At 43.4% G+C, this 25,897-nt stretch overlaps 1 protein-coding gene across 1 annotated transcript in view; it reads left to right on the top strand.

The window, feature by feature from the left end:
* Window positions 1-25,897, top strand: part of CEP104 (centrosomal protein 104) — an 846,942-nt gene that overhangs the window by 504,679 nt on the left and 316,366 nt on the right. Inside the window, exon 13 of the mRNA XM_069610252.1 lies at window positions 13,173-13,349. Within this exon, the coding sequence (XP_069466353.1) occupies window positions 13,173-13,349 (177 nt within the window). The remainder of the gene's footprint in view (window positions 1-13,172; window positions 13,350-25,897) is intronic.

Raw genomic sequence — 25,897 nt, 5'->3', positions numbered from 1 at the left:
TGTGTGTGTGTGTGTGCATGCATGCATGCATGCAGTGAGTCCATTTTGGTTGGACTCATGGCATGGTGGCTTGTGGTGTGTTCATTGGGGATTTGCTAATTGTCCAGTCATGCCATGGTGCACATGACAAGTGCATGGATGCTTGTTGTGTACGATGCTTTTGCATGGCTTACATTGACCCCGACCCCTACCATCTATATGTACACGGAGACTTTAGGTGTTGACGTCACACCTACTAACCCTTTCCTTGGGCACATTTCCCTGTTCTGTTTTGTGTGCACTATTTGTGTGGTGCTGGGCATTCTGGTGTGGCTTGTTGTACTCAGTGCCGTCCCCTTGGATCCCTGCTCTGGCCTCTGCACCTCCAACGCCCTCGATACCCTCCAGATGCATTATTGAGCTGCATCGCTCTTGCCATGGCATGAGTTTAATGGGGGAGACCGTCCCGCCTCCTGTGCCCATGGTCTCACAGCAGTGCGCTGCCAGCAGGTTGTGCATCCCACCTCTTGCAGCAGTCCTTTGGTTTTTCGGGGAACGGGCCCCACCACTGTAACTTTGTTGACCACCTCCTGCCATATGGCTGACTTGTGGCATTGGTTGGTGCGGCAGTTGTCGCGGCCAAACAGGGTCTCAGCATTTTCCACGAACTGGTCTTTCAGCGAACTCAATTCTGCCTCTGAGAAGCAAGGCTTCTGGAGCCGGACTTCAGCCAGGCTACTTTTCATGCTTCCAGACATCCAGGCGGTGTTACCGTGTGTGGATGGCAACAGGATATGCCAGATTGAAATTGGATTGAGTTTTCCAAAATGGCAGCCGGCCAACTTCCAGTTTGTGCGATGACCCTGTTTCCGGTGCCTGTGTTTTCTTCAATAGGGGGGGGGGACCGCTGTTACCAGCATTTATGTCTATGGTGGCATCGGCATTTGAGACTTATTGTCATGCCGGTAACAGCGTTTACGGAATTGCGGGATGCACGCACCCGCAGAGTTGTAATATGCTGGTGATTCTGCCGCACCGGTAGCCAGTAATGGTGCTACCAGATTGGCGGTATCACTGGCATCGTTCTGGGAAACTTGTTATGAGGGCCTATGGCCCCCATTACGAGTCTGCCGGTGCTACCGGTGGGTTACCGGTAGACTGGCCTTACCGTTTTCGCCACCTGATATCCCGGTAATACTGAATGTTACGAGCAGCGGGGGAACAGTAAGTTCCCATTTCCGTGGAGTCCACTAGTATAGAATGGGAACCCTGAAGCACCGGCACCGTTAGCCAGTGCTGCAGTGCAAAATCTGCTGGTAAGTGCCTGAACTATTGGCAGGTCAGGCCTGCTGGTAGTTCACAGCCCCTACTGGCAGACTTGTAGTTTACTGGTCCTGAAAAGGTGCCAGTAACCGTTTTTACCGGCACATTTTTCGAGACTGGCAAATCTGTAATGAGGGCCTATGTCTCTCTTTATGGATTTCTTGTATTTTTACAACTGCACAATCACCCTAAAGTGAAATGTGGTTAGGGTACTTTGTATCCTTATAAATCATTATTTTTCAACTTTTGGGGTACAAATCCAATGTGTCCATGGGCGAGCTTCCAGTCCTAATCTTGGATAAAAGGAGTACTCCTGCAGCCGTTTCACAGATCATCGTTGGAGCTAAGGCCCTTATGCAGAAGTGCAGCCGTTTACGACCAAAGGATGACCTTTGCAGCTGACTAGCATCAACTCCAGTTAAATCCTGCTGAAGCGCTGCTCCTCTGCCTGATCTCAAGGACAATCTTATTTGTGTTTTAACCCCTGGACCGATAGGAATAACAAGTCTCAACCACCTTCTCGAGAATCTGTGCCTTCTGAGCCACAGAAGTGCCCCTAGACCAACCAGTGGATTGACAAGCTCCCTCCTGGGCTTCCTCACTGGAGTCATTGCTGTTCTAAGGGCATCCCGAGAAGATCTTCAGCTTGTGCTACAAGACACCTGCTGCTGCATTTTCAGCCATCTTGCATCAACGTAGTGCATGTAGGACTTGCTCCTTTGTTCTTCCATTGAGGTTCGCCAGTCGCCGCCTGGTGACACCTGTTGCAATCCATCTTCTTCACTTTCTGGAGATGACCTTAGGTCTCCTGCTTCACAGAAGTCTTGTTCATCATCCCAAGGGTGTTAAGCTGAAAGATGCCTGTGACCCAGATTCAAGCACTGCGTCGGAAACTGACCACTGCACCTGTGACGGCGGGCCTCCCTCGACCAGACCAAGCACAGAAGAACATGTCCCCAACTGATTCCAGAACCTCAGCAGTGGTCTCTGGAGAAATCTGAGTAAGGGGGAGGGGGTAAGTTAACATAACCTGGTCTCCCCCACCCCCTATCCTCCATAGGGTTACATTGGCCTAAAGTACTGTCCCCATCCCTCTCTTTCCCGACTTAGATTAGTGGGGATCTAGTCAAGGATTCCTTCCTGGGCCTACGCTAGTGTCGTAGGATTGATAAGATTTGCTTACCTGATCTTCACTTAGCGTTGACTTTTGTAAATCGCAAATATGCCACATGGTCCAATCACATTAAACCTACCTGGAAAAAAAAGAACTTTGAAATAGATGACTTTAGGACACTAGGCCCCAGTCCACCTTAGGGCTGGACTTAAGTGGCAGGGAATTATTATAGTATTTTTCTAAAGTGTTTCTACTGGTATCCTTACAAAATATCCCCACCAAAAATATTGCTGTACATATGGCCGTTTGTCTCGCCATAGGCGATAGTTTTGGGGGGGGGGTCATTTGTGGGAGTGAGGGTTACGGGGGTGTCCCCGGCACATTTTAAAATAATGCAGGTTTTGCGGGGGTGTCTCCCCAGGGTCCATGGGTCAATATTGCCGCAAAAATATGGCGATATTTTTGTAGCGCGATATTTTTGCGGGGATATTAACACATGGAACCTTTCTACTGTGTTTGGTGCATCTAACTGCTTACCTGTATTGCACTGGCCTTGAATCATATGCTTTTCCATCTTCTCCTAAGGGTGATTGTATATATGTATTTTATAGTAAGTCTGTGGCATTATTTGCCTAGAGGTTGCATTGCTTAGTGTGTATTTTAAAAGCCTAACAAATCATTGTATAGTTTTGTACTTATCTGCCTGACTGGATTTATTGGTGGTGTTCTGTATAGACTCATTGTAGCAATAGAACACTCACACCCCCCTCCTAAGTCTACGCCTTACCGCTCTGCTACCTACTTTGATTGGGCTTGGCTAGGCTTTAGCATTCTTCCTCTTCACCATAATGGGATGGCCTCCCATAATCCACCCCCGGGGTTCATTTTGGAAATCCATCATAACATAAACAACATGAGAAGTACTCATAAAAGCATTAAAATCAATATACTTCAGGAAGCATTAACGTTTTATCCTGTGTGCATTTTGATTCAATCTTCACTATACAGTTCAGCCTGGTGGAGCTGAATAATAGTCTATTAGGAATTACTATTGCTGCACAGGTTTGTGCTTTTGAATTGACCAAGGAGTGAATTCAGGGACATGCAGTCCTTTGGTGCCTTTGTACTTTATGAGAGAACAGCCATTCTTTTATGTATTTGCAGTGAATGGGAATGTGATGGTGGGCAACGGAATTTTGCGGGAGTATCTGGGCATGCAGTGCTCTGCCTTGCATGCAGGGATGTTTTGGCATATGGCGTGCATGGCTGACTGCAGATGACTTTATTTGGGGGCAACCAAGTCTACACATGCCATGTGATGACAGTACCATCATATTTCTCACTAAATTAAATAATTGTGACTTGCTACAGCTTCCATGGACGCTTGGAGGTGAACATATAACAGGGCATTTGGGTCGTACATTGACCTTTGCTGCAACAATGTGAGCTTCAGGGTTCAGGGCAGGAATTTATGGTATATTCTCATCACGCAAACCTTTCACACTTGCGAGTGACACAATGGCAACTTATCCTGGCAATATATCCTGGAGTGTGTCAACAGATCCATTTCAGCCCTCCCTACCCTTTTGTTGTCCTGATACACTCACCTTTCACACAGCCTATTCTTTACTGGACTACACTTGATCCAGAATTTTGAGTCCCGAAATTACTATTGCGGAGATTGTCACATGGACAAAAGTAAAGGAAATCGGGAAATCCTGGGTTAAAAAAAAGTGATTGCAAACTAACTGTGCAACTGGAGCCCATCATGCAGCCAATCACTATGTGCTAACTACTTATTGCTCTCAAAACTGCCCCACATTCAAAGTCTGTTTTACTTGAAACGTGTTAAAGTATATTTTTCTTTCTCAAATCCTGATCCAAGGTCCACATTAAAAGATATACATAGACCTAGTCTGTCGCAAACATTCCTTTTCACCCTTTACCACTTCCTCCCTATGCCTGTGGCATTTGCTCCAGCTTTCCAATCCCCTTATTTTCCCCCTACTTTTTTCCTCCACAGACTCCTGTCTGGACACCCTAGTCTAGGCAAAATATGCCAACCTCCACACAAGCTAGGTGCTCTAAGACCACTACAGATCTGGCGCAGTATAAAAATCCTTGTAGCATAAAGTAAGAGGACATTTGTCCTGTGTATCTATTGTCAAAGGGTGCCACCTGGAACAAAGAAGGGGTATGCTAAGACAATATGCCGTTATTAATATCTTTAAAGAAAATGTATTCTTCCCAAACCAAACCATGGTCAGGATGGTTTTATCCTATGTGGAATCAATTACCTTCCCTCTCAGAGGCCCTCCTCTTGCGTAGCGTCTCTTTCACTGTTTGTGGGCTTCTAGGCCTTACTGGCATCTGGCTCAATTGTCCCAGATCATATGGTTCAAGATGGATGTGTCACCCCTTTCTGGAGTTACAGCCTTTAGGGGGATTCAAACAGTTAATCTGTGTTTGGTCTAGATGCATGCTTTCAGGGAACTCAATACTGCATACTCCAAGACCCATAGGGTGCAAAGTTTTCAAAGTAGATTGGTCAGTGCAGGGTTCAAAATTGAGATTCGGTGAGCAGGAGCTCAAACCAGTTCCTGGGTGGGGTCATCACCCTGTAGGCAGGAGATGCCACAGGGGAACCAGGAGCTGCCATAAATGCTCCTGTAACCTTTTGTCCATTGCGTATGAACCATTGTGTTTAAATGTGTATTAGATGTGTTCTAAATATTCTTCATTAAAATTCTCAGTTAATGTCACATTTTCATGTTTGGAAGGCACCAGTTGGCCCTGGGAGCCAAAAGTAGTTCCTGGTAACTGTTACTTTCAAGCTAACCAGGCTCTACTATGCTAGAAGCAGGAGCTAAATAGCTCCCCTCAATTTCGAGAACTGCAGTGGATGTAACTGGAAGGTAGAGAGGGATCCCTGGGGGTTGATAAAAGAATATTTTTGAAAGGTTTATCACCCGTAAGGAGTGTGTTTTGGATCCTCTTTTACATTAAAAGTGGAATAGATCTGCATTGCATGGCACTCATCATTCCTCTCCCCGTTACTCTCTGATCTCAAAGTAATCTCCCTGTCCCAGTCTCGTTTCTTCTCCCACCATCCGGACCTGCCCAGGGCCTACCAGGCTCACTAGAGCCTTCCTGCTCTGGTTGTCTAGATTTCTTTGACCCTGCCCCTCCTTCGATATGCGATCTTGCCTTTTCGTCTACAAATCCCCTTTGCCTGATGTTACAATGTCTTCTTCCTCTCTGGTTGTTACCACCTGTTCTGTTCTGGTTTCTGCGTCTGCTATCACAACCTCATGCCCTCCTTCCCCACTGGGCTTCATCTCCTTCGGGGTATCCCCTTCTCACTTGTTGATTTGCTTCCAACCTCCTCTGTAAAACCTTCACTACCACCTCCTTCTTATGGTATTCCCTCCTCCACCTCCCCTGTGTCACTTTCTTCCCTTGATGTTACCTCCTCTGTGTCACTTCTGGCATCTGATGTTATCACTTCCTTCTCCACCTTGGGTTTTATCCCTCCTCCTACACCTTGATTCTCACCACCTCTTTTTGGCTTCCAGTCTTTTCCTGATTTTATCACTGTTTCTTTCTGATGGTACCACATTCTCTGTCACCTCCTTAACTCTTGCCACCATTTCCTGTTCTCTCCCTCCTTCTGATGTTCTCATCTCTTCCTTTTCCCTCTTGGCTCTCCCACTCACTCTCTGCTGCCCCCTTGTTACTCTCCTTGGTCTCTCCAAACTCTGCTTCTTCCAGCGGTCTCCTCTCTCTCTCCAGCCTTCTCCAAAAGTGAGCCTCCTGCTCTTTTAACCCACAGTGACTAGCTAGGGTATGTGTGCTTTTATACTGAGTTCACCCCTCCTTTCCCCCGGATGGGACTTTCAGTAAGGGTCTGCACTTGTGTCTTGTAGGTGGGTGAGTGCTGGGATTGGATTGGCTGTTCGCCCACAGTGTACGTAGGGCTACTTTGGGATTCTGGGGTTGGACCATAGCATTAATTGGCCTATCTCTCATTCTGAAAGTTAGTTTTCCCTCTCTGACCCTCTCTGTTCCCACCTACGCTGAGCTGATATTTCCTGTGCGTCTAACCCATGAATTAGATGTTGAAAACATGCTGGGTAAGCGCTGCAAACACTTCATACTTAATTGGCACATTGTATCCCCGGCATGAGAATCACTTGTTGGGGGGACATTTTCCCTGTTACTTTGCTTGTAGTGATATATTTTCAGGGTTCATGAAGGCATGGACTTGTAAAATTGTGTTCACATCGTTTCTGAGTTCACTGGAGGCTCTGTGAACTCTGTAAAATACCTGTATCTAAAGGCGTGCTGCCATCATTGAGTAAAAGGAAATGGTTTTCTTTAAAGGGAAAGGTATATTTTTCCATGCTGGAGCTATGGTTCTGCTCAGTTGGGGAGGCTGTGCATTATTTCCCAGCAAGTTCTCACAAGGTGTTGAGCAGGATAATGGATTTTAGAGCCTCCTTGCTTTAAGTGACTAGAGTGGGACAATCCAGGCCCACGGGGCTGGCCTGTTATAAGGCACTGTGAGTGTTCTCTGCCAAGTGACTAGGATGAAGGTTCGGTGACAAGGGGATTCACCTCCCTCGTGCCCCAAGCCCATGATTCACTGGTCTGAGTAGCCCCCTCGCCCCTGAGTCACCATCTTGGTCGTCTCGATAACCAGGCAGGGTCTTAATCACACCATTTACACATCTTATGTCTCCTGCCTACTCCACATTCCTCCTAGTCCTCACTCATCTTCTCAGCTCCACCCCTTCACTTCTTGTCACACCACCATCCCTGTGACTCCTCTAGTGGGCGAACATAAAAGAAGAGCAAATGTACAACATTGGGGGGTGCAGCGAATGGTAAAGATCACACCATAAACACTGCATGATGAGAGTACAAGTAGAACCACACGTGTGGGTCTACTTGACCGAATCTCTATTGTACTCCATACCAGTGATTCAGGATATCAACTGCTATCTTGGCTGACACCCTTCCAGGACCACTAAAGGCAAAAAGAACATCAATAAAATGAGCCACATTTCAGATTGTATGGAACACTTGAGAGGGCCTTAGGCATCCTCGCGGCACAGTTCAGGTGCCTTCGCTTAACAGTTGGGGCACGTATGTTCTCAGAAGGTGGGGAAAGTAATCCTAGTACTGAATGCTGCAGAACCTATGCATTTCGTGTCCTGTTGAAACACCAACACATACTGCCTTACACTGAACATGATGGACGATTCTTTTTCTACAGTCATCAACTTGAATATTCAACGTATGCAATTCCTCCTAATCTACCTCATATGTTGCACATGAAAATAAAATATGAACACAGCAAAGTCCATAGAATATGTGCGAACAAACCATGCATTTGTATTTTATTGTGATTAATAGAGAGTGGAATGATGATGGAATTTGAAACTTGTGTGGAAGATGGCAAAGGATGGGCAGCACCTTACAGAAAAAGTCAAATTGTTCCAAAGTTTTGGAGCAGGAAGAGAAAAAGGAGCTGAAGCGGGATTGGATGCAAGGGGCTTGGGGGTTTGCACAGTTAGAAGATATTGTGACTGAGAGCAAAGTGGACGCAAAGGTTGATGAGGAGAACAAGGAAGAGCCGCAGGGCAGGCAGAGACCATGAGTACTCTTATAAAGAATGTATAGGTAATGGAAAAGGAGGCGGGTGTAAAAGGGTTGCTAAGAAATTGAGAGAAGGGAGGGAGTAATAGAGGTACAAGCTGGAAGAGTGAAAAGAAGGCATACAGGTGAGTGAAAGACCTAGCGAAGAATGGCAAGGTGAGAAGCATAGGGTATGACTGTGAACAGAGCAGTAGTCAAGATGGGGACCCTCCCTAGGCCATCTTCCCCATATTTTCTACCCTGCTGACTTAACCTACCAACTCCCAATGTATATCCTGTTCCATGCCCTCACGCTGCTTTCATAAAGAATCAAAATCCATCAGTTGGTAAAAGCAAAGATGAAATGGCTTACTTATACATTTTGCTTTTATATTTTGCTTTTATATGATCCTGGGGTTCAGAAAATGACAACCCTGGTCTCTTGCTTACTCTGAGAGATCTTCCAGTTGTTGATGAATATAATCAAAGTAGAATATATTTGGTTGAAGAAAAAAATGAATATATAGCCTGCTTTTTCATGCAAAGTATTTAAAAAACGTTTTGTAGTTTACAATTAGTGATAGCATGCAGAAGGATTCTTGATCTCCTGTGCTAAACAAAATAAGCACCCCAGTATAAACAGCTTCTGGCCCGATATGTTTTCAGAGGACATTCTAAAAGTGCAACCTGGAGTTTGGGCACTGGTTCTTTACTGCGTCTTTAATGCAGTCCTTGAATCGGGTGTAGTTTCCTGCTCCTGGATGACAGCAACTATAGTGGCAGCATATAAAAAAGGGAGCCGTGAAGATCCCGCCAACTACAGACCAATTTACCTGTTTGTTGCTGTTGCCAAAATCTTTGTCTGCTCTTCCATTTGGAGAAATGGTTATATGACAATAGAGTAGTCATTTACAGACCGGCGTTCTGCCTGGACTAAGCGCTATTGATCAGTCGTTTAGGTTGTTCTTACTATTACAAAAATAGGTCTCCCTGAGAAATATGAATCTATACATAATTTTTATCAACCAAAAATGTGCTTTTGATGGAGTCCCATGGACCAAACTATGGGATGTGTGGTGACCTCGAACGAAGGGTCTGACCAAATTAAGGCATGTGTGTTACTACAAACTTTTATTAACCAAAATAAATGCAATCCTATTTATCCATGAAGCTAGAGGGGGTTTCCCTACCTCAATAAAATTAAAACTCTGCTCTGTCAGGAAGTCTGTGATGTCTAAAGTATAGGTACTGTCCTAGTCAAAACTCCTACTCTATTCATATCACTTAAACACAAATCACTAAGCTAACAGAAGAGTTCTTATTCTAACCCAGGAGAATGACTCTCTACTCCTGGGTGTAAGTCTCTCACAGTTTGTGTTTCACAAAGTTCCACAAATATCACGGGACTAGGAGAATGGCTCCCTTCTCCTAGTTTACAACTAGCTTTTAGCAGGCTTTTCTTGACTTGAACACAGTCTTTCAACTTGCTCCCACCGGGACGAAGGAGACACTCCCCCAAGCTCTCCTTGACTCTTCACTGTTTTCTTGATTTACTTCAATTTTATATTCTTCATCAATTCTTTAAGTTTGCTCTACATATTTAGTGTTCTCTCTACTTGAACACTGCCCTTCAACTTGCCCCACCGGGACAAGGAAGAGGATCCCCGAGCCCTTCTTGACTTTTCAATAGCACAGACTTATGAAACTGACCAGGGAGTTGCCTCACAAAATGATCTCCTTCTCTCGTCTTCTGGTTTCGCCTTCTCAAGTTTGCTCCGTCCCCTCCCAGACTTACTACCGTTCCCGTTACCTTCTCTCTGGGAACTCTTCACCGGTTTCACCAGGAGTCACGGGTTAGTTCTTTCTTTTTCTTCTTCTGATCTTCTTCGGGCCATTACTGCTGGCATTCTGGGTGCAAGTTTTGGACCAAACACCACAGTTCCTCGTACTTCCCATGCAACCGCCTATGCAGCTTCACAGTAGGCTAGTGTTGTTGGTCTGGTCGTAGTTTTTGGACTGCACGGTCCACCTACCACAGGTCATGCCAGCACCACACTGACTCAACTTCAGGGTTGTTGACTCCCAGCCACCGGACAAAACGCGTTCCTGGTGTCCCACAGGGCCTTCTCGTCACTCCACAATGCTGCTTTGATACAATGTTCGAACACCCTATATCCAACTTGCAGGCTTTTTGACCGACTTCTTCCGGATGTTGCTCTACTTTTCCTTCTTTAATGTTTAGCTTAAGTAGCTGGAACTGCCCCAGCGTAACGTCAGTTTGTTTGAAGACAGTTGGTCGAACACTCTTCATGCTTGGCAGTGGCATTCTTAGGTTCTTCTTCATTCCAGTACCTATCATAGTGAGACTATCTAACACATTACAGTAACACATGGTCTAAGACTTTAGCATAGGTAAGGAAGGGTTGGGTGTTGTTTTTACCCTGTGGGGTTGGGAGATAAAGAGGCTGTGTCCCAGATGTATGTCCTTGTCCCCAAGAGGGAAGTCCCTCCCCATGAGATCCTCCCGCATGCTACCACCCCTAGGGGGACTATTGGTTAACAGCCTGAACTCCCTAGTCTCATGGCAAAGGGCTCCCCTATGGAGAGAAGTGACTTCATCTGGAAAATCGTCACATATGCCCTTCATGAAACAGAATTTCTTATTCAACTGCTCTAAGCCATTAAGATCCTCAACAACAAGGTAGTTTGCGGGAACCTCTGTGGTGACATAACTACTTTCTTTACTGTAGGACTGGGGTAAGTCAGGGCTGTGTTCCCTTCCCTGTTATACATTTTCATAAACTGGCTAATCACCAAATTATTGGCACTACAAATAAGGTTCCGATCGTTTAATTCGCAGGTGAAGCAATATAAACATCATTGACCCTGATTGGCCTAAGAAAATTAGTCTCATCTTCCAGTATAGGATATATTCAGAATGGGTTAAGAATCAAGTATGGCAAGACCAAATCTACAGTCTTTTGGCCGCCACTCAAGAAAAAAAAACAGGTTCATATAGAAATTGAAAGACACCCAATAGGACAAGTAGATAGCTTTGAGTAACTGGGTTCGATTCATGAGCAATGGTAGTTAGCTAGGCCAACTAGAGAAATCATTACTCACACTGGAAAGAGCCAACAATGCAGTGTGGAATTTCGCCCACACACATGGAAATGGTGCCTTATGACCAGCTTTGCAAATATATAATTTGCAATCAAGGTCAGCAACAGTGTATGGTGCAGAAATGTGGGTATGCGTAAAAAAAAAGGTTGGAAGTAGTCGTAAATAAGTTTCTAAAAACGGCATTGAACCTTCCTCAAAGCCACAAAAATGTGACATTGCACCGTGAGACGAATCAAAAACATATCTCAGATATAGTGGCATTCTCCCCTGTTCGTTACTCGGTACATACAGGAAGGCGATAGTGGACTTGTTAGCACAAAGTGATGCATCAGGTCTTCCATGGTGCAAACACATCAAGTCACTGCTCACATCCCTGGGCGAGGAGGACTGATGACACACTCCCCAAGCAATCAACAGCAATACAAAGGCACTTCTATATCAGGCACATGCTATCACTCTCGAAGACAGTGTCCATGCGCTTTGCAGTTTGTCCATTGAGGTGATTGGATTAGCAAACACACTGGTGGATATCAAAACTACCTAGATCTTATTAACCCACCCTAAGCACGGTCATTTTACACCACCCTAAGCACAGTAATTTTACACAAGATTTTGCCTAGGTACCTTACCCCCTACTGTGCTCCTGCAAGCGTGGCGCATGGTTGATTCTTATATGTGCCATCTATGCTATGACAGCTAAGTGGACATTCTACCATTTATTTTCCTCTGTCCTTTTTACAAAGATCTGAGAGCACTTTATCTAAAGCCAGTATTAATCAAGCTAACGATATGTCATCCATCCGACACGATTATTCTGTGCAAATCTACTCTCTGCTAATTTGTTCTCTATACTGTTTCCAAATGCATACATCGAGCTTGGGCAATGAGGACAAAGTATATATCTAGCTGTAAACTTGTCTGGAATGTATCTTACATGTTTTTTTAAAGTTGATAGTCAATATTTAAACATGTTATTGGATGAAAAGCTGAATCTTTTTATTTAATAAATGAATTTATTCAGTTTTGCTCTGCCTAGAACAGGATATTTTATATATTCTTTTGCGATGAAACGATCATATGAACTGTGTTTTTAACGTATTGTATTTATCTTGCACAAATATCTTTATCACTGATATTTTATTGCTTTTATGAAGTAAAATATGAAATAAAGCTTGAAGTGACCTAAGCATTTCCTTATCAAGTAATGGTTGTAAAGTGTCAATAAAAACAATTTTAGAATAAAGTAATCTATAAAGTTAGTAACAGCTTTCATTAAATCCTCCATTGGCAGTTATAATTCTGCTCTATGCAGTCTCTGAGTAGAGAAGCAGTTATTGAGAAGTTGCGACCCAACTATAATAAAGTATTACGATTGAGCAGTGCTATAATTTTTCGATTATAGTAGAGTAGTGAGGTCACAACTAGATTGTACTAAAAGAAATGTTGCACAGGATTTCAAACGGATATCTCAGGCTGCCTTATATAATGTTGGGTTTCACCCAGTGCAACTGTTCCATATAATCCAGCACTAACAAACTACTTGTCGCATTAAAGTAATACTTTTCTATGTAAGCCACACATACGACTTGGAAATGAGCTCCGATAGCATGCTATTCGAATCATGTACATATCAAAGATATATTTGAAACCTTTAAAATACCAGAGTCTTCCCGTCAATGTTGCATTCTACAAATTATTGTAAATTGTGTCTCAATTACATGTTTCAACATTGTTGCCATGCACGGCATACCTAAAAATACATGATTTTATTGCATTTTAAAGACATTTTGGTTAGTTTATTGCAAAGGACTGTGACCACCTGTGCCTAATAATTGGCGTTCAATCCGCTTTCTAACTATTTATGGTTTCTTGTTTATTTGCTAAATTTACATTTCAAAGTGTTGCTGGTTTTGGTCCAAAACTGAATGGCTTAAAATCTACGTGGCCAAGACTGGTAGAGTTAACTTTACAATCTCTTTTTCTACCTTTTTAGGAGATGGCACAGTTTAAAGAAGTAAAGCCTCTGCAAATGATTCCCGCACAACTGGTGCAGCCGCTGAAACCAACGTCCCCACTTCGTCTGACACTGAGTCAGGTGGAGATAGTTGAGCGTCTTGTGGTTGATTTGGGGACTGAAAACACTGGGTTTACTGTCGACAATGTTATGAGGGTAAGCACCAGCAAAGCATCCGCTAATTTGTGTGTTCACGTTTCCTTCTCGGGCTGCCTCTCTAGTGCACAAACCTAAATTATGCAAAGGGGTGTCAGTAAGCCATTGGTCAAGTTGATGCTCTATGCACAGCAAAGCAATCTACAATCAGTTCTTCCTTACATGGCATTAAGTAGCACATTCGTCAATTAATTCTCAATATAGAATTCGTTGATCATAATTGTTTAAACATTCTGGGCATATTAAGAATGGTAATCAAATGTCTCCTTACTTTGACCTTAACCTGTACGATTGTATTACTGTATATGCATACAATAGATCTGTACTGTTTGTGTGTCAGGGCCATCCCCTTTTGCTGCCCTGTAACCTGCTTACTATGACGATCATTGCAGCTTATCTATTAAGACACCCGAACATGAGGGCTTTGTCTCTTTATCCAAATTAATTCAATTTTTTAAAATAAATATATTTCTTTGGAGCTGTCCAATGAATTATGGCTGTTTTGTTGTACTTTATGTATATAATTTGTCATGAAGTAAAATGTATTCGGACCACAAAGTTAAAAAAATACTGACCCTTTCAAAGACAATCTTATGTGAAATTCAATGGTTGGTAGAGCATACTTCATAGGGAATAAACGTTGGTGCTCCCGGAAGCAGTGTAGATCTCACCTTGGCTGGTTTTCTATTTGACCATTTATGCTGCTAAGGGTTGGGGCAGACACCTGAAGAATCCCTCTGCAGTGAAGCCACAGCATGCATGATAAACCAGCAGCTTCAGGCCTGTCCACTAGCATAGATATGATACAGTGTAAAGCTGTGTCACATTCACATTTGCATTATCCTACTGTTTATTGATGGCCTTTAATTCAAGGGGCTGTGTCTATATACACTCTCCTAGATGTTTGCAATCTATTTGACCATTTATCATGCAGTAGGGTTGGGGCAGACACCTGAGTGAAGCGACAGCATGCATGAGAAACCAGCAGCTTCAGACTGGTCCACTAGCATAAATATGATGCACTATAAATGTGTGTCAGATTCACATTTGCATTATTCTGCTGTTCATTGATAGCCTTTGATACTCCTGACATTTATTGAAACCCCACAACGGTCCATGTTTCTGTAGCATCCTCAGATGTTTGTAATTGCTTTCTATCCAGGAATCAACAGATATTAGGAAACATGAAAACAGTAGATAACTTCACAGACAAGAGGTTCAAAGACAAAATTAAGCTTTGGTGGCAGTGTTATGTTTTCCGGTGTTTTCTTCGGAGAAACAGCATAAGGTTTATAATTTTTGTCAATTTTCAGATTCATATGGAATAGAATTGTTCTTTGTTTTTTGAAAATGCTCCAATAAGGTTTTGTCCCGTGTGCCTCGAGAGAATCCTGTAAATGGACACTATGGAATAGCATAGTTTCTATTCTGCCAAAAAATGACTAGTCTACCAAGTATTTGGTGGATGCTGGCTAGTTCGGTTTTCCTAACTAGAATTCCAAACTTTATAAGCATACCTAATAAAAGCGATAGAAATTACTTCTGTGCCTTTCTGTTTCCGTGTTTGTTATTCCTCGTTTTAAAATCAGTAAAGTCTGTAATTACAGCACTTAAGCCAGAAAAGAATACGTTGACAATATTGTAACTGCTATTTGGAAAAGATTGGTTTCTGAACTAAGAGTCGATTCATTTTTTTCTATATAAGCATTTGATAAATGCAAGTGTTAAATATTTTGTTACCAGTAGGTAAATGTGAGGCTGAGAATCCTCAACTGTACCTCGGGCAAGATGCTGTGAACATTTTGCGTTTTCCTGACTGGTTTGCCATACTTTTTCTGGATATATGTCCATGCCGATGCCCTTATTTTGTTTCTCGTGATAAGCCTGCGACGAGGCCGTAAGCCTCTCGGTTAGATTGTCCCAAAGACACCCTATTCTCCTTGCAGCAAGTAACTCTTCACTGTTGTCTGTGCATGCTCTACTGGTTGGTTGCAGGGATTTACCTTTTTAGAAAACTGTGAGATTCAGGTGTCTAAACGAGAGGGATGCCAGAGGGGTGACAAATGGGTATAGAACTGAAAGGGCCTGCAGTTCCCCAATTCTTCTTATTGAGGTGACTGTTACCAGGAAGGCAGTCTTTTAAGTGGGTGCTTTAAAGGAATAGTGTGCTCAAAAATATTCTCGAAGATAAGGTGGTTCTGCCTAAATTCATTTCTAAATTCCATGTGAACCAGTCAATAGAATTACCCACCTTCTTCCAGAACCCCACTAATGTGGCAAAAAGAGGCCTCCACACAGTTGATGTGAAGAGAGCATTGTATATTATCTGGAAAAGACTAAACCACTAAGGAAAACAAGAGTTGTTCGTTTCAGTGGCAGCTGGCAGAGAAGGGGACCCTGTCTCTAAATCAGCCATTTCGAAAGTGGATTGTAAACTGCATCACACTATGCTACACTCTTGCAAAGAGATATCTGCCCTGATGCCTAGAGCACTCTACTCGGGGCACTGGGGCTTCCATAGCATTCATTGCAAATGTTCCTCTCAAGTCCATTTGTAAGGCAGCAACCTGGAGTTCTGTTCACACCTTTACAAAACACTGCTGCTTAGATACTCACTCTAGATCTGATTCTCAGGTGGGGCAAGCGGTACTAAGACATCTCTTTACTACTGTTCCTTCACACACCCCACCACCATCTCTGGGTACTGCTCGCTAGTCTATGCACAGCATGTGATTCTAAGCAGATTCACAAGCATCAGAAGACATGCATTACTTACCGTAATAGCATTTCTGATGATTGTATCTGCTTAGATTCACATGTGCCCACCCTTTCTTTTTGGGTACACTCAGCGCTTTAAGTGGGCCGGGGCCCAGCCGGGGCCCCCCGTCCCACACAACATTGGCGGGATGCATTATCCCGCCGCAGCCGCGACGGGAGATACGCCCGTCATTATGTTGGCCAAGCTGACAGAAGTGCCAGCCAGCCACAGCGACGCTGAGGCTGGCGGCACTTCTGTCAGTTAGTGTAACTCCCTCTGATGACCCCTCATCAGGGTCATCAGAGGAAGTTACTGTCCCTTTGTTTTCCCTCCCCAGGTCACTGACCCCCGCGGGCTCCTTGATCTAATATGCAGATTAAATCACGGAGCCCGCGGGTTCGCAGAGGGTGAAACACACCTCGGGCTCAGTGATGGCAGATAGATCACAGAGTCCGAGGTGCCTTTCTCCGTCGGCAAAGCTTTATAAAAGATGCCTTGAACTGTGTACGTTTCAAGCCATCTTTTATAAAGGTAGAAATATTTCTATGTTTATAAAAGACGGCTTGAAACGTGCACAATTCAAGGCATCTTTTATAAAGCTTTGTCGACGGACAAAGCCACCTTGCGGTTTGTTTTGTCCGTCATCAACGCTTTATAAAAGATGCCTTGAATTGTTTACGTGTCAAGCCATCTTTTAGAAACATAGAAATATGTTACAAATATCTATGTTTATAAAAGGTGGCTTGAAAAGTACACAAACCATAGTAAGGTAAGCACACAAGTGTGCGTAACTTACTATGATTTGTGCACTTTTCAAACCACCTTTTATAAACATAGAAATATGTAACATTGCTATGTTTATAAAATATGGCTTGAAAAGTACACACACCATAGTAGTACACATACAAACATATAAATGCTCACATACATTTATATATTTGTTTGCGCACCTTACTATGATTTGTGCACTTTTAGGCCACGACCTCAATGAAAGCCACGCCCCCAAGCGAGGGCCCCCCTCAATTTCTTACCCCACTTAAAGCACTGGGTACACTACACGTCACATTGGGGATACTGTTCCAAGCATCCCCATCTCGACGTCCCCTTTTGATCCTCAAAGACGAGATGCAGTACTCTGCGATTACCACTCGATTTCGGACTATATGGACAGCCTGTGAATCTAAGCAGATACAATCATCAGAAATGCTATTATGGTAATTAATGCATGTCATATATTTTTGAGTCGGGCAATTGTTATCCCCATTTATAGAAAGGGCGATGGGGCAGATCCACTCAACTATCGCCTTGTTAGAGACTCGTAGAAGAAAATATTCCCTGGCTTTATTCTAAAAGAGTTAGAGCACTGGGCCGAATCCAAAGGTTTTTTATTGAAGCTGCAAAATGCATTTCACGAAGGACACTCGACAATGCTACGTGGGTTCGTATTGAGTGTCATCATTGCTAAAAAAGAAAGGGAGAAACAAAACCCATTTATACATCCATGATCGATTTGTTAAAAGCCTTTGACACGGTGAACGAGACAGACTGTTGTAAAAGCTTAAAAAGAATGGGGCATACCAGAGGGTCTCTTGGCTATAATAATAAATCTGAATGATCAGACCAGTATACAATTGAGGCTACATATGCAAGGTCAACTCTCCTCTCCAATCTCTACTGATATAGGTGTGAGGCAGGGTTGCATACTAGCTCCTTGCCTCTTTAATTTGTATCTCGCTAACCTTGTAGAATTTCTCTCTCCACATGCTCTAGCCAGTCGCAGAATTGGCAAAAGCCAAATTAATGATCTGGCCTATGCGGATGATATAGTCTTACTAGACTATACTCGCATAGGCCTTCAACGCTTGATTACAGCTGTGGAAAAGTATGCCAATGAGCATGATTTATAAGTAAATCCCAAAAAATCAAACATAGTGATCTTTGATGATCCACTGAGGAAAAAGCCTTGATTCACCTGGAAATTGGGTAAGCAAACACTTCCAGTGTTAAAGGTTAAATACCTGGGTTTCCAACTCAAAGCCTCCCCTTCGCTAAAAGATCTTTAGGTCGAAATGGAGAGCAACATATCCCAATATACAAGTCAAATGAAAAAACTCTTTAAAACATATTGCCATTTCTCATTGCTTCCTTTGATTAAATTTTATAAGGGGAAAGTAATTCCTAGCATTCTTTATGGAATGGAAATAAACTGCCACGCACGCAAATTAGATTGGGCTCGTATTTATCCCTCCCCCTGTCTTTACCGATTGTTCGATTACGGTATGAATTGGGCTTGTAATCTTTGTGCCTTTCTGAATTGGAAACTATTGACACTGTATAGAGCTGTGATTCTGCCTCGGAAGAACTCTCTTCATGAAGATATAAGAGGTTTGATGAATCTAGAGTGGTGTGAGTATTTCTCGATCTAAAAACAGGATGCTGAAGATTTTTTGGCAACATGTAATGAAATGGAGATAAACTTGATGGATAACCCAGATGAGGTTAAACGCTCACTGTTAAGGATGGATTGAATTTTTTCTCTGAAAAGTTTTTTTTAAATGTTGTTTTTAGTGATAAACCAAGAAGTTACGTTCTACCATATATATGAGATTTTCAAACCCCAGATGGAGAGCTGAACTCTTGAGGTTACATTTAAATTCGATGAACACCAAAGAATTACAAAGAATTTGTTTAAAATTAGACATTAGACCCTCACAAGGGAAATTGTGATCTCTGTGGAGAAGGAGTATGACAAGATCTACGTCACTTACTGATCACATGTAAATCCACAGAGGCCCAGAGGTGCAGATATTTTGCATGATTTGTACATAACATCGACTGGCTTAACATAGAGTTCTGGCTAACACTATCTGCCAGGTTTGAAGTTTTCTTATCCTTGGAGCTTCTGTAGCTATTAAATGCGTTGCATTTCATATAATTCAAGTTTTAGATGATATAGGTACTGTACAGAAGGAGGTTTATAGGTAGAGTTAATTGTTTAATTGTTTAATAGGCATGGTCATATCCTATGAATTATTTTGTAATAAGCTAACATATTGTATTTTCACTTGTAATGACTGATGTTGCGATTATAAAAAGTCAAAATTATGACTAGTACACAATAAAAATACAAAAAAGAACCCTAGGCTCTCTAGCCCACACCGGTTTTTCTGTATTTGTACTTGTGTGAAGGCTCACACTCACTTGGTTTCTCCTTGTCAGCCTCTTGGCTTTGCCACAATGTGTCACAAATCCTTTGCCAGTCTTTGCCCTTGCCAGACTGTATCTTTGCATAAAGTCCACTTCGTGGTGGTTTTGTTCCTTCACCATTTTGTATTCATGCTCTCCCACAATTTTCCATACCTGCTTTCTTCTGAGTTTCGTATGGTCCGAGCTTTGCTTTCAAATAGGCAATATCTGCATTTTAGACACATTTGTCATGAGGTCATAGCTTTGCCCAAAAGCTTTCATTTAGTTTGTCATTCAATACCTGTGATCTTTTACTCTGCAGCTCTCGGGTTATATTGTCCTTAATGTTCTCTCAACCCGTTGTTTTGGGTTTGTTTTAAACGTGCACATGCTTTTCATTCATTCAGCATCCATTTTGGTTTCCCCACAGTCCCCAGGAGCGCCCCGGCTCGAGTGATTTTTCCCTCTACACCCAGCAGCCCCTGGCGACTCTTCCGGGCAGCTGTTCTTTTGGTTTCGCCTCCTCCTGCACATTTTCCTTTGACAGCACGTTTTGCTTGCACTTCAGCTTCTCTCCATATCCCTCTGGCAGCTGCGCTTTCGGTTCACGGACACTGTCAGTCACTTTTCTTCTTTCTTCTGTGTTCGCAGCTCCTGCTGCGTACCTCTGACCATTGAGGCTCGCCCACCTGTGGCCTGCTCGTGGCCCGCCTGGCCCTGGGCTCCAAAGTTCCTTGCGGTCATCTGCTGGTGTCCTGGCTCTCCTGCAGGACCCACCTCAGCTGCCTCCTCATGTACATGATTCCCTGCTGTTCTCCGCCCTTCTTATACACCTGCAACCACTTGATAGGTTGCAGGTGTGAGTTCCAAATTGTAATTGCCTGGTTGCAATTAGAGGAGAATGTGGGACATGCCTGACCTTTACAACACTCTGCAGGCCTCTTCCTTGTCTCAGTACAGGAGTATTGAAATGACTTACTAGTGTTCACTACTCCTAGTCGCCTCTTCCTCGTCCCAGTACTATAGTAGGTGTAAAGCGGGAAACGAGGAGAGATGTTTTGCAATGGACCATAAAGGCCGGGGGAGTGTTAGGTTGGTTGTCATAAAGGAATGGGGGGGTACTATGTCTCAACTGTGGATACCCTCCTCCCTATCCCCATGGACCCTCCACCCATTTGATCCTACCTTGCTTCTCAACCCAGACTGTCAGGATCTAAAAGCAATTGCCTTTCCCTGGCCACCTGAGAAGAGGATTCAACGGGAGTTGGTGTGAGCATACCCTCAGGTTTCTCACAAAGAGCTTTATGTACAAGACATGCGTATCCCATTGTGCATGCGTAGGAATGCATGGTTCCATTCTTGCCGGGAGAGTCGGCACTCCTGCCCACTCTTCTGTTTTTTTTTCTCTGGGAGACTGCCTCCTTTCTAATCGCCAAATGAGGAACAAGTCGCCATCCATTCATATAGTGTGGGGTTGGGTTTTTATATGATTTGTGCATGTGTCAAGTCCTCTCTGTTGGTGTGTTTATTTTATGTATGCGTGCATGCAAGGAGTTGTTTGAATGATGTGTGAATTTGCAGATAAAATTGTTGTTTTTGGCCGTGTGTGTGTATGTGTGCGAAGGGGTAGTGGGTCTGCTGAATTTAGGGTTGGGCCCTTCCATTCCCCAGCACACCGACCTTGTGGTGGCTGCTGGGGACATGGCATTTTTTACAGAAAGTTACTTTACTGTGCATCAAGGAAAAAGCAAACATAAGTGTTATTACATAGCTACACTGTCCTACATTAGTGGTGCCAGTCTCAGTATACTTTCTTACTATAAGATAGCATTTTATACTGGCTGGGAGTTCTTTTATCTGTCATATAGTGGTGCAGCCTGCATGGACATGTATGGGCTCAGCCAGCATGAACATAATGTACATACTGGCATATGGTGTCGGCAAGGGCATCATGAAAATGCATTGAAAAATTCTCCTGTGTGCTATTGGTGACTTGCATCTATTTTTTTGCTACCATAGAAAACCGATTGCAAACTTTGTAGCTTTTTGCCTGGTTTTTCACAAAGTGCTGTAACTTGGACAATTTTGACTGTTATTTAAAGAAGTTTCTCTGAGAATCCCCTGACGTCCTCATTGTTTTGTTTAGTCTCCTTCACTCTGCAGAAATTCACCAGCCACCGAAAATGAGAAGCATTTGAAGTTCTTAATAACATTGTGAATACATATTTGTTTTTTTCTTTTCTGTATTAGAGTAAATGAACCACCAAAATAAATCTGGGTGCAAATTACCCTGCTCCTGGACATTGACCAGCCCACTTCCTCTCGCAAGTAGCTCCCACCTTTTGGTCCTCAAATGCAAGTAGCTCTTGCTAACATAAATGTTGGAGAACAAGGCTGTAGGGGACAATTTGGACCATCATATGGCATAGAGGTATGACAATTATTTACTGCCTATGGCGATGTAACATTGGACAGTCCACTCTGGAAGATCTGGCAGACGAACATAGGTGGCTTCCCCAGAATCCTCAAAATTGTCCCGCGATCCAGGAAGGTGCAGTAAGGTATCGCACCACCACCAAATAAGTACAATATCCCACTAAGATCCACCCATTGCTGTAAATGTAAACCCTACTTCTGGTGCCAGGGGGTAGAAGCCAAAATACGACCAGGCAGGAGAAGGTCTGAAATGAGAACTTTCTCAGACAGGACGTCCCAAGGCCTCATTAGGTGGCAAGAGATGCTCCCCTCCTCACAAACACAAATCCAGCAGGAAGCTATGTCATGGTTTTAAATGAAACCACCAGTCAAGTTTCCTATAGAGCAAAGGCAAGGTACACCAAACACCGTACCGAGAGGGGACAGAATGCATCACAAACACTCTCTCCATGCACAAACAGTACCTCCACCTCAATGACTCAGATCCGTACAGTGGAAAACCTCCCTCCTGTCATTCAGCAGGGCTCGCACAGGCGAACATGCACTCCCAGTTAAAACTACTCTACAAACGCCAACTGAAAATTCCCAAGAATAAGGGGAGAAAGAAAGCCCCAGGGCATAGAAAGATCCCAGGCTTAACCACTCCACCTGCAAAGAAGTTGGCAAACTAGGAAGAGATGTAGACCTCTTTCTCAGCAAAAAAACATTTGTGCTGCATGACATGGATTCAAAATGAGCACTGGATTTTTTAAAGCTCTCTTGCTGAGCTCTCGGCCACAAAGCCTCATTCCCAATTGGACCACTGCAGGAAAACAGATTCCTGCCCCCAACAAATTGGGAAGCAGCCACCTGGGCCAGGCAGTGTAAAAGAGTCTCTCTTTCCTCAGTCTGGGTTGGGAGAAGCTGTAGTGTAAGCACACCATGCAGAGCTGTCCGCGAGGTAGGTCCAAGAGAGCCGAGAGGAACTAAAGGGACAGAAGCATCTCAAGAGGCAGCAGAGACCAGGGCACCATATCCTCACAGTTTGAGAAGGACAGGTTTGTAGTTGGAAGAAAAAAAGAACTAGGAGGAGGAGTGCAAGGGAGATGCTGGTGTTGGAAGAGGGAACAGAGGGAGAAAGAGGGATGTGAAGGAGCAGGAGATGAGCAGGCTTTTGAAGGAGAGATTGGTAATATTGGAGGGCGAGGAAGGAGAAGGCAAGAGAGACAGGAAAAGGAAAGAGTAGAGAAGCTGAGTTGTGAGGAAGAGGTTTGTGTTGTAGGTGAGCGAGAGACCTAGGTAGGAGGAGTAGACCGAGCAATCCAGTGTTAAGGAGGTAGAGAGAAAAAAATCAGACCGGGATTGAGAGACGGCATCCAGTCAGAGTTGGCAAGGGAAGGCCCTTGACCATGACTTGCTGGGGCATCCAGTCCAGGGTAGATAAAGAGAGACGGATTAAGCATTGCTGTGAGCTAGGTATCTGGGTCCAAGAGAAAAGACTTCAGAACCCTGTGCATATGTGAGGGAGAAAATAGGACCAGTAAGAGTATAACAGAAAGAACCATGTCTGTTGTATATTGTTTCATTTTGGGGTTGACAGGAAAGAAACCCTGCCTACTGCAGGCCTTATTCAAGAACGGGCGAGCGACAACCAAACCTATGCCTGTGGTGGGCTCTTCTGACATCTAAGCATCTGGTGGGCTTCTCAGAAGCCAGAGCCTGTCTATGGCCCCTGAGAAACTAAATCCTGCGATGGGCGCCTAAGAACCCACAGACTATGTAGGGCTTTTGGACTTGCATGCTGCCCTTGCTCGACTGCAGCATGAGTATCTTCCCTGGATAGACTGGGAAGAAGTAGTTTGTCACCTAGTCATTGAGCTATAAACCCTAATTGGACCCGCTGGTGCCATTGACCACAACAGGTACTTGGATCCTCAGAAACTCCAGATACTGTGAGTGACATTTTGCGTGAACCACTCAGGAAATAAAGAGTCATTTTGTGTGAATCAATCTGGGTCTGTGAATGGCTTTGTGGGAATCATTGAGCGCACTACAATCCTGACCAAAACCTGTTGTAAGTAACAGGACTATGGTTTGGCTGTCCCTCTTACTGAAGTGTTATGCTGAAACATCTGCACTGCTATTTTGAGATGTATCATTTTTTTTGTTAGATAATCTTCCTGTTAGACTCTCGAGCATTACTCCAACTTTTGTGTGTGACACCAATAAATGATAGTTTCCACGCAACCTCCAACTCATCAAAAGAGTATGTCATTCCATCGCCTGTTTTATTTTATGCAGCATTTTGTGTTGCAAAAACAAATCAAATTTTGTTTTGTTTTTGTTGGGGTGGGTTAACCCCAAACCCACCTTCCCACCTATTTACAATCTACTCCCCACACCCCCATACACCTTAAATCCCTTTACTGCACCCCCTTAGCCCCCCATATTTTTCGATGGTTTTTTGTAGTAAAGAAATCAGCAGCAAAGAATGCCGCGAAATAGAAACGGGGCGATGAATAGACGTCATACCTATCAAAATATCACCAGATCATCTATGGCTTTCACTGCACTATTTTAAAAAGAAACAGTTGCATCTGACTTTTTTCTAGACGAGACATTTACAGAAAGATGTATTGTGGGAAACATAGAGCCAAATACGTTATTAGTAAATTCTTGCTACTACTAGTTTTTCAAAAGGTATAATTTGAATATTTTCAATGATCAAGCTCCAACGATAGTGAAGTACTTCCAGCCAGCATCCTAAAACCTAACATTTTGTTAGCAGCACCCAGAAATATATTTTGTCAGTTATGGTTTCAAAAATAAGGTTACTCAATCCTGAAACTATGGAGGAGCTCCTACTCGTAAGGACATGAAGAAGATTGATACTTGGGGCAGAGGCGTGTGTGTGGCAGGAGATTCAACATTTAAACAATTAGATATAATGGCACTATTAGCTGATCATGATCAATGCCATTGTTAAATACTGAGTTTCTCCATGACTTCTGGAAGATGAGGGCAAGGAAATGCCAACATTTGCTCAGTAGGCTCAATCCATATCAAACTTAAATGCCTCATACTAAAGGGGTATTACGTTAAGAGTGTGACCCAAAATATAGGCACACATCAGCAACTTGCCATTTGATGACAATACCTGGTTTGTTAAACATGTGCAGGATTCCACTGAAAACATTAAGCATAAACTGCCTTTCTTAAAACAACTGAATTGCAAACAAAACCAGGAGGCACTACTCACAAAGAGACCAGCTTTATGCAGTGATATACCACACGATGGCCAGGAAGCTCATAGCACCGAAGAGCGAATAAAAAATTGCGTGGCAGAGGAAGATAAGGTGGTGGCACCAGGCATGGTGCAACCCTTACAAAGAATTGACATGTAGCATCATGAGTCCAACATAAACACCTGGGCCTTGAGTGATGATTAAGGTCTTCCCAAGGTAATTGGAACAGATCTCATCAGACAGATGTGTTGGCTACAGTAAAATAAAAGGATAGCACTGCTGCCAAAGTGGCAACGGGTGTATTCCACGTACTTGCTCATCTCCAAGGAGGATAGTTTTATTCTGTTTTAAACATAACACCACTAAACCATTGTCAGCACAAAATAAACGCTGTACGACTGCTCCGCAAGCTTACTTTGGGAGAACAGTGTACTAGATATTGCATTCACCCATTACATGGTTGACCTTTTCAATCATCTACTTAATGGTTACTCATTCTGTGGCCCACCCAGATATTTTAGTCTACAACTCCCTTGGTCCTTCAATGTTGACTATGCTGGCTATGGACCATGGGAATTGAGTTCCAAAACATGAACGGGACCATATAATGAAGGACCATTATGATTTATAGATCAGTAGGTAGTTAGGCAAATGGATAGGGAGATGGATGTGTAGAGTGATGGATAGTACGACGGATGATGGGGGTGATGGACGGACAGATGGATAGATTGCTAGTTTGACCCCCAGAAATGGAGTACTATTGTAGTCCATCCTTTCCATATCGGGTTTCCAAGCACAGCCTAGTATTGCTTCTGAAAATGTGTTATGGCCCATAGACCCACATTTAAAGGGGGCGGTGAGGTGAGGGTTGAGGCTTGTCTAGGAGTCTTCTTGGTTTAGAAGAAGGCCAGATACATTTAAATAAGCAATTTGAGATAGATTTA

The sequence above is a fragment of the Ambystoma mexicanum genome, chromosome 8 (assembly GCF_040938575.1).
Source record: "Ambystoma mexicanum isolate Mex_15411 chromosome 8, UKY_AmexF1_1, whole genome shotgun sequence".
NCBI lineage: Eukaryota > Metazoa > Chordata > Amphibia > Caudata > Ambystomatidae > Ambystoma > Ambystoma mexicanum.
Note: the sequence above shows the minus strand (reverse complement) of the source record. Positions and strands in the feature narration are given on the sequence as shown.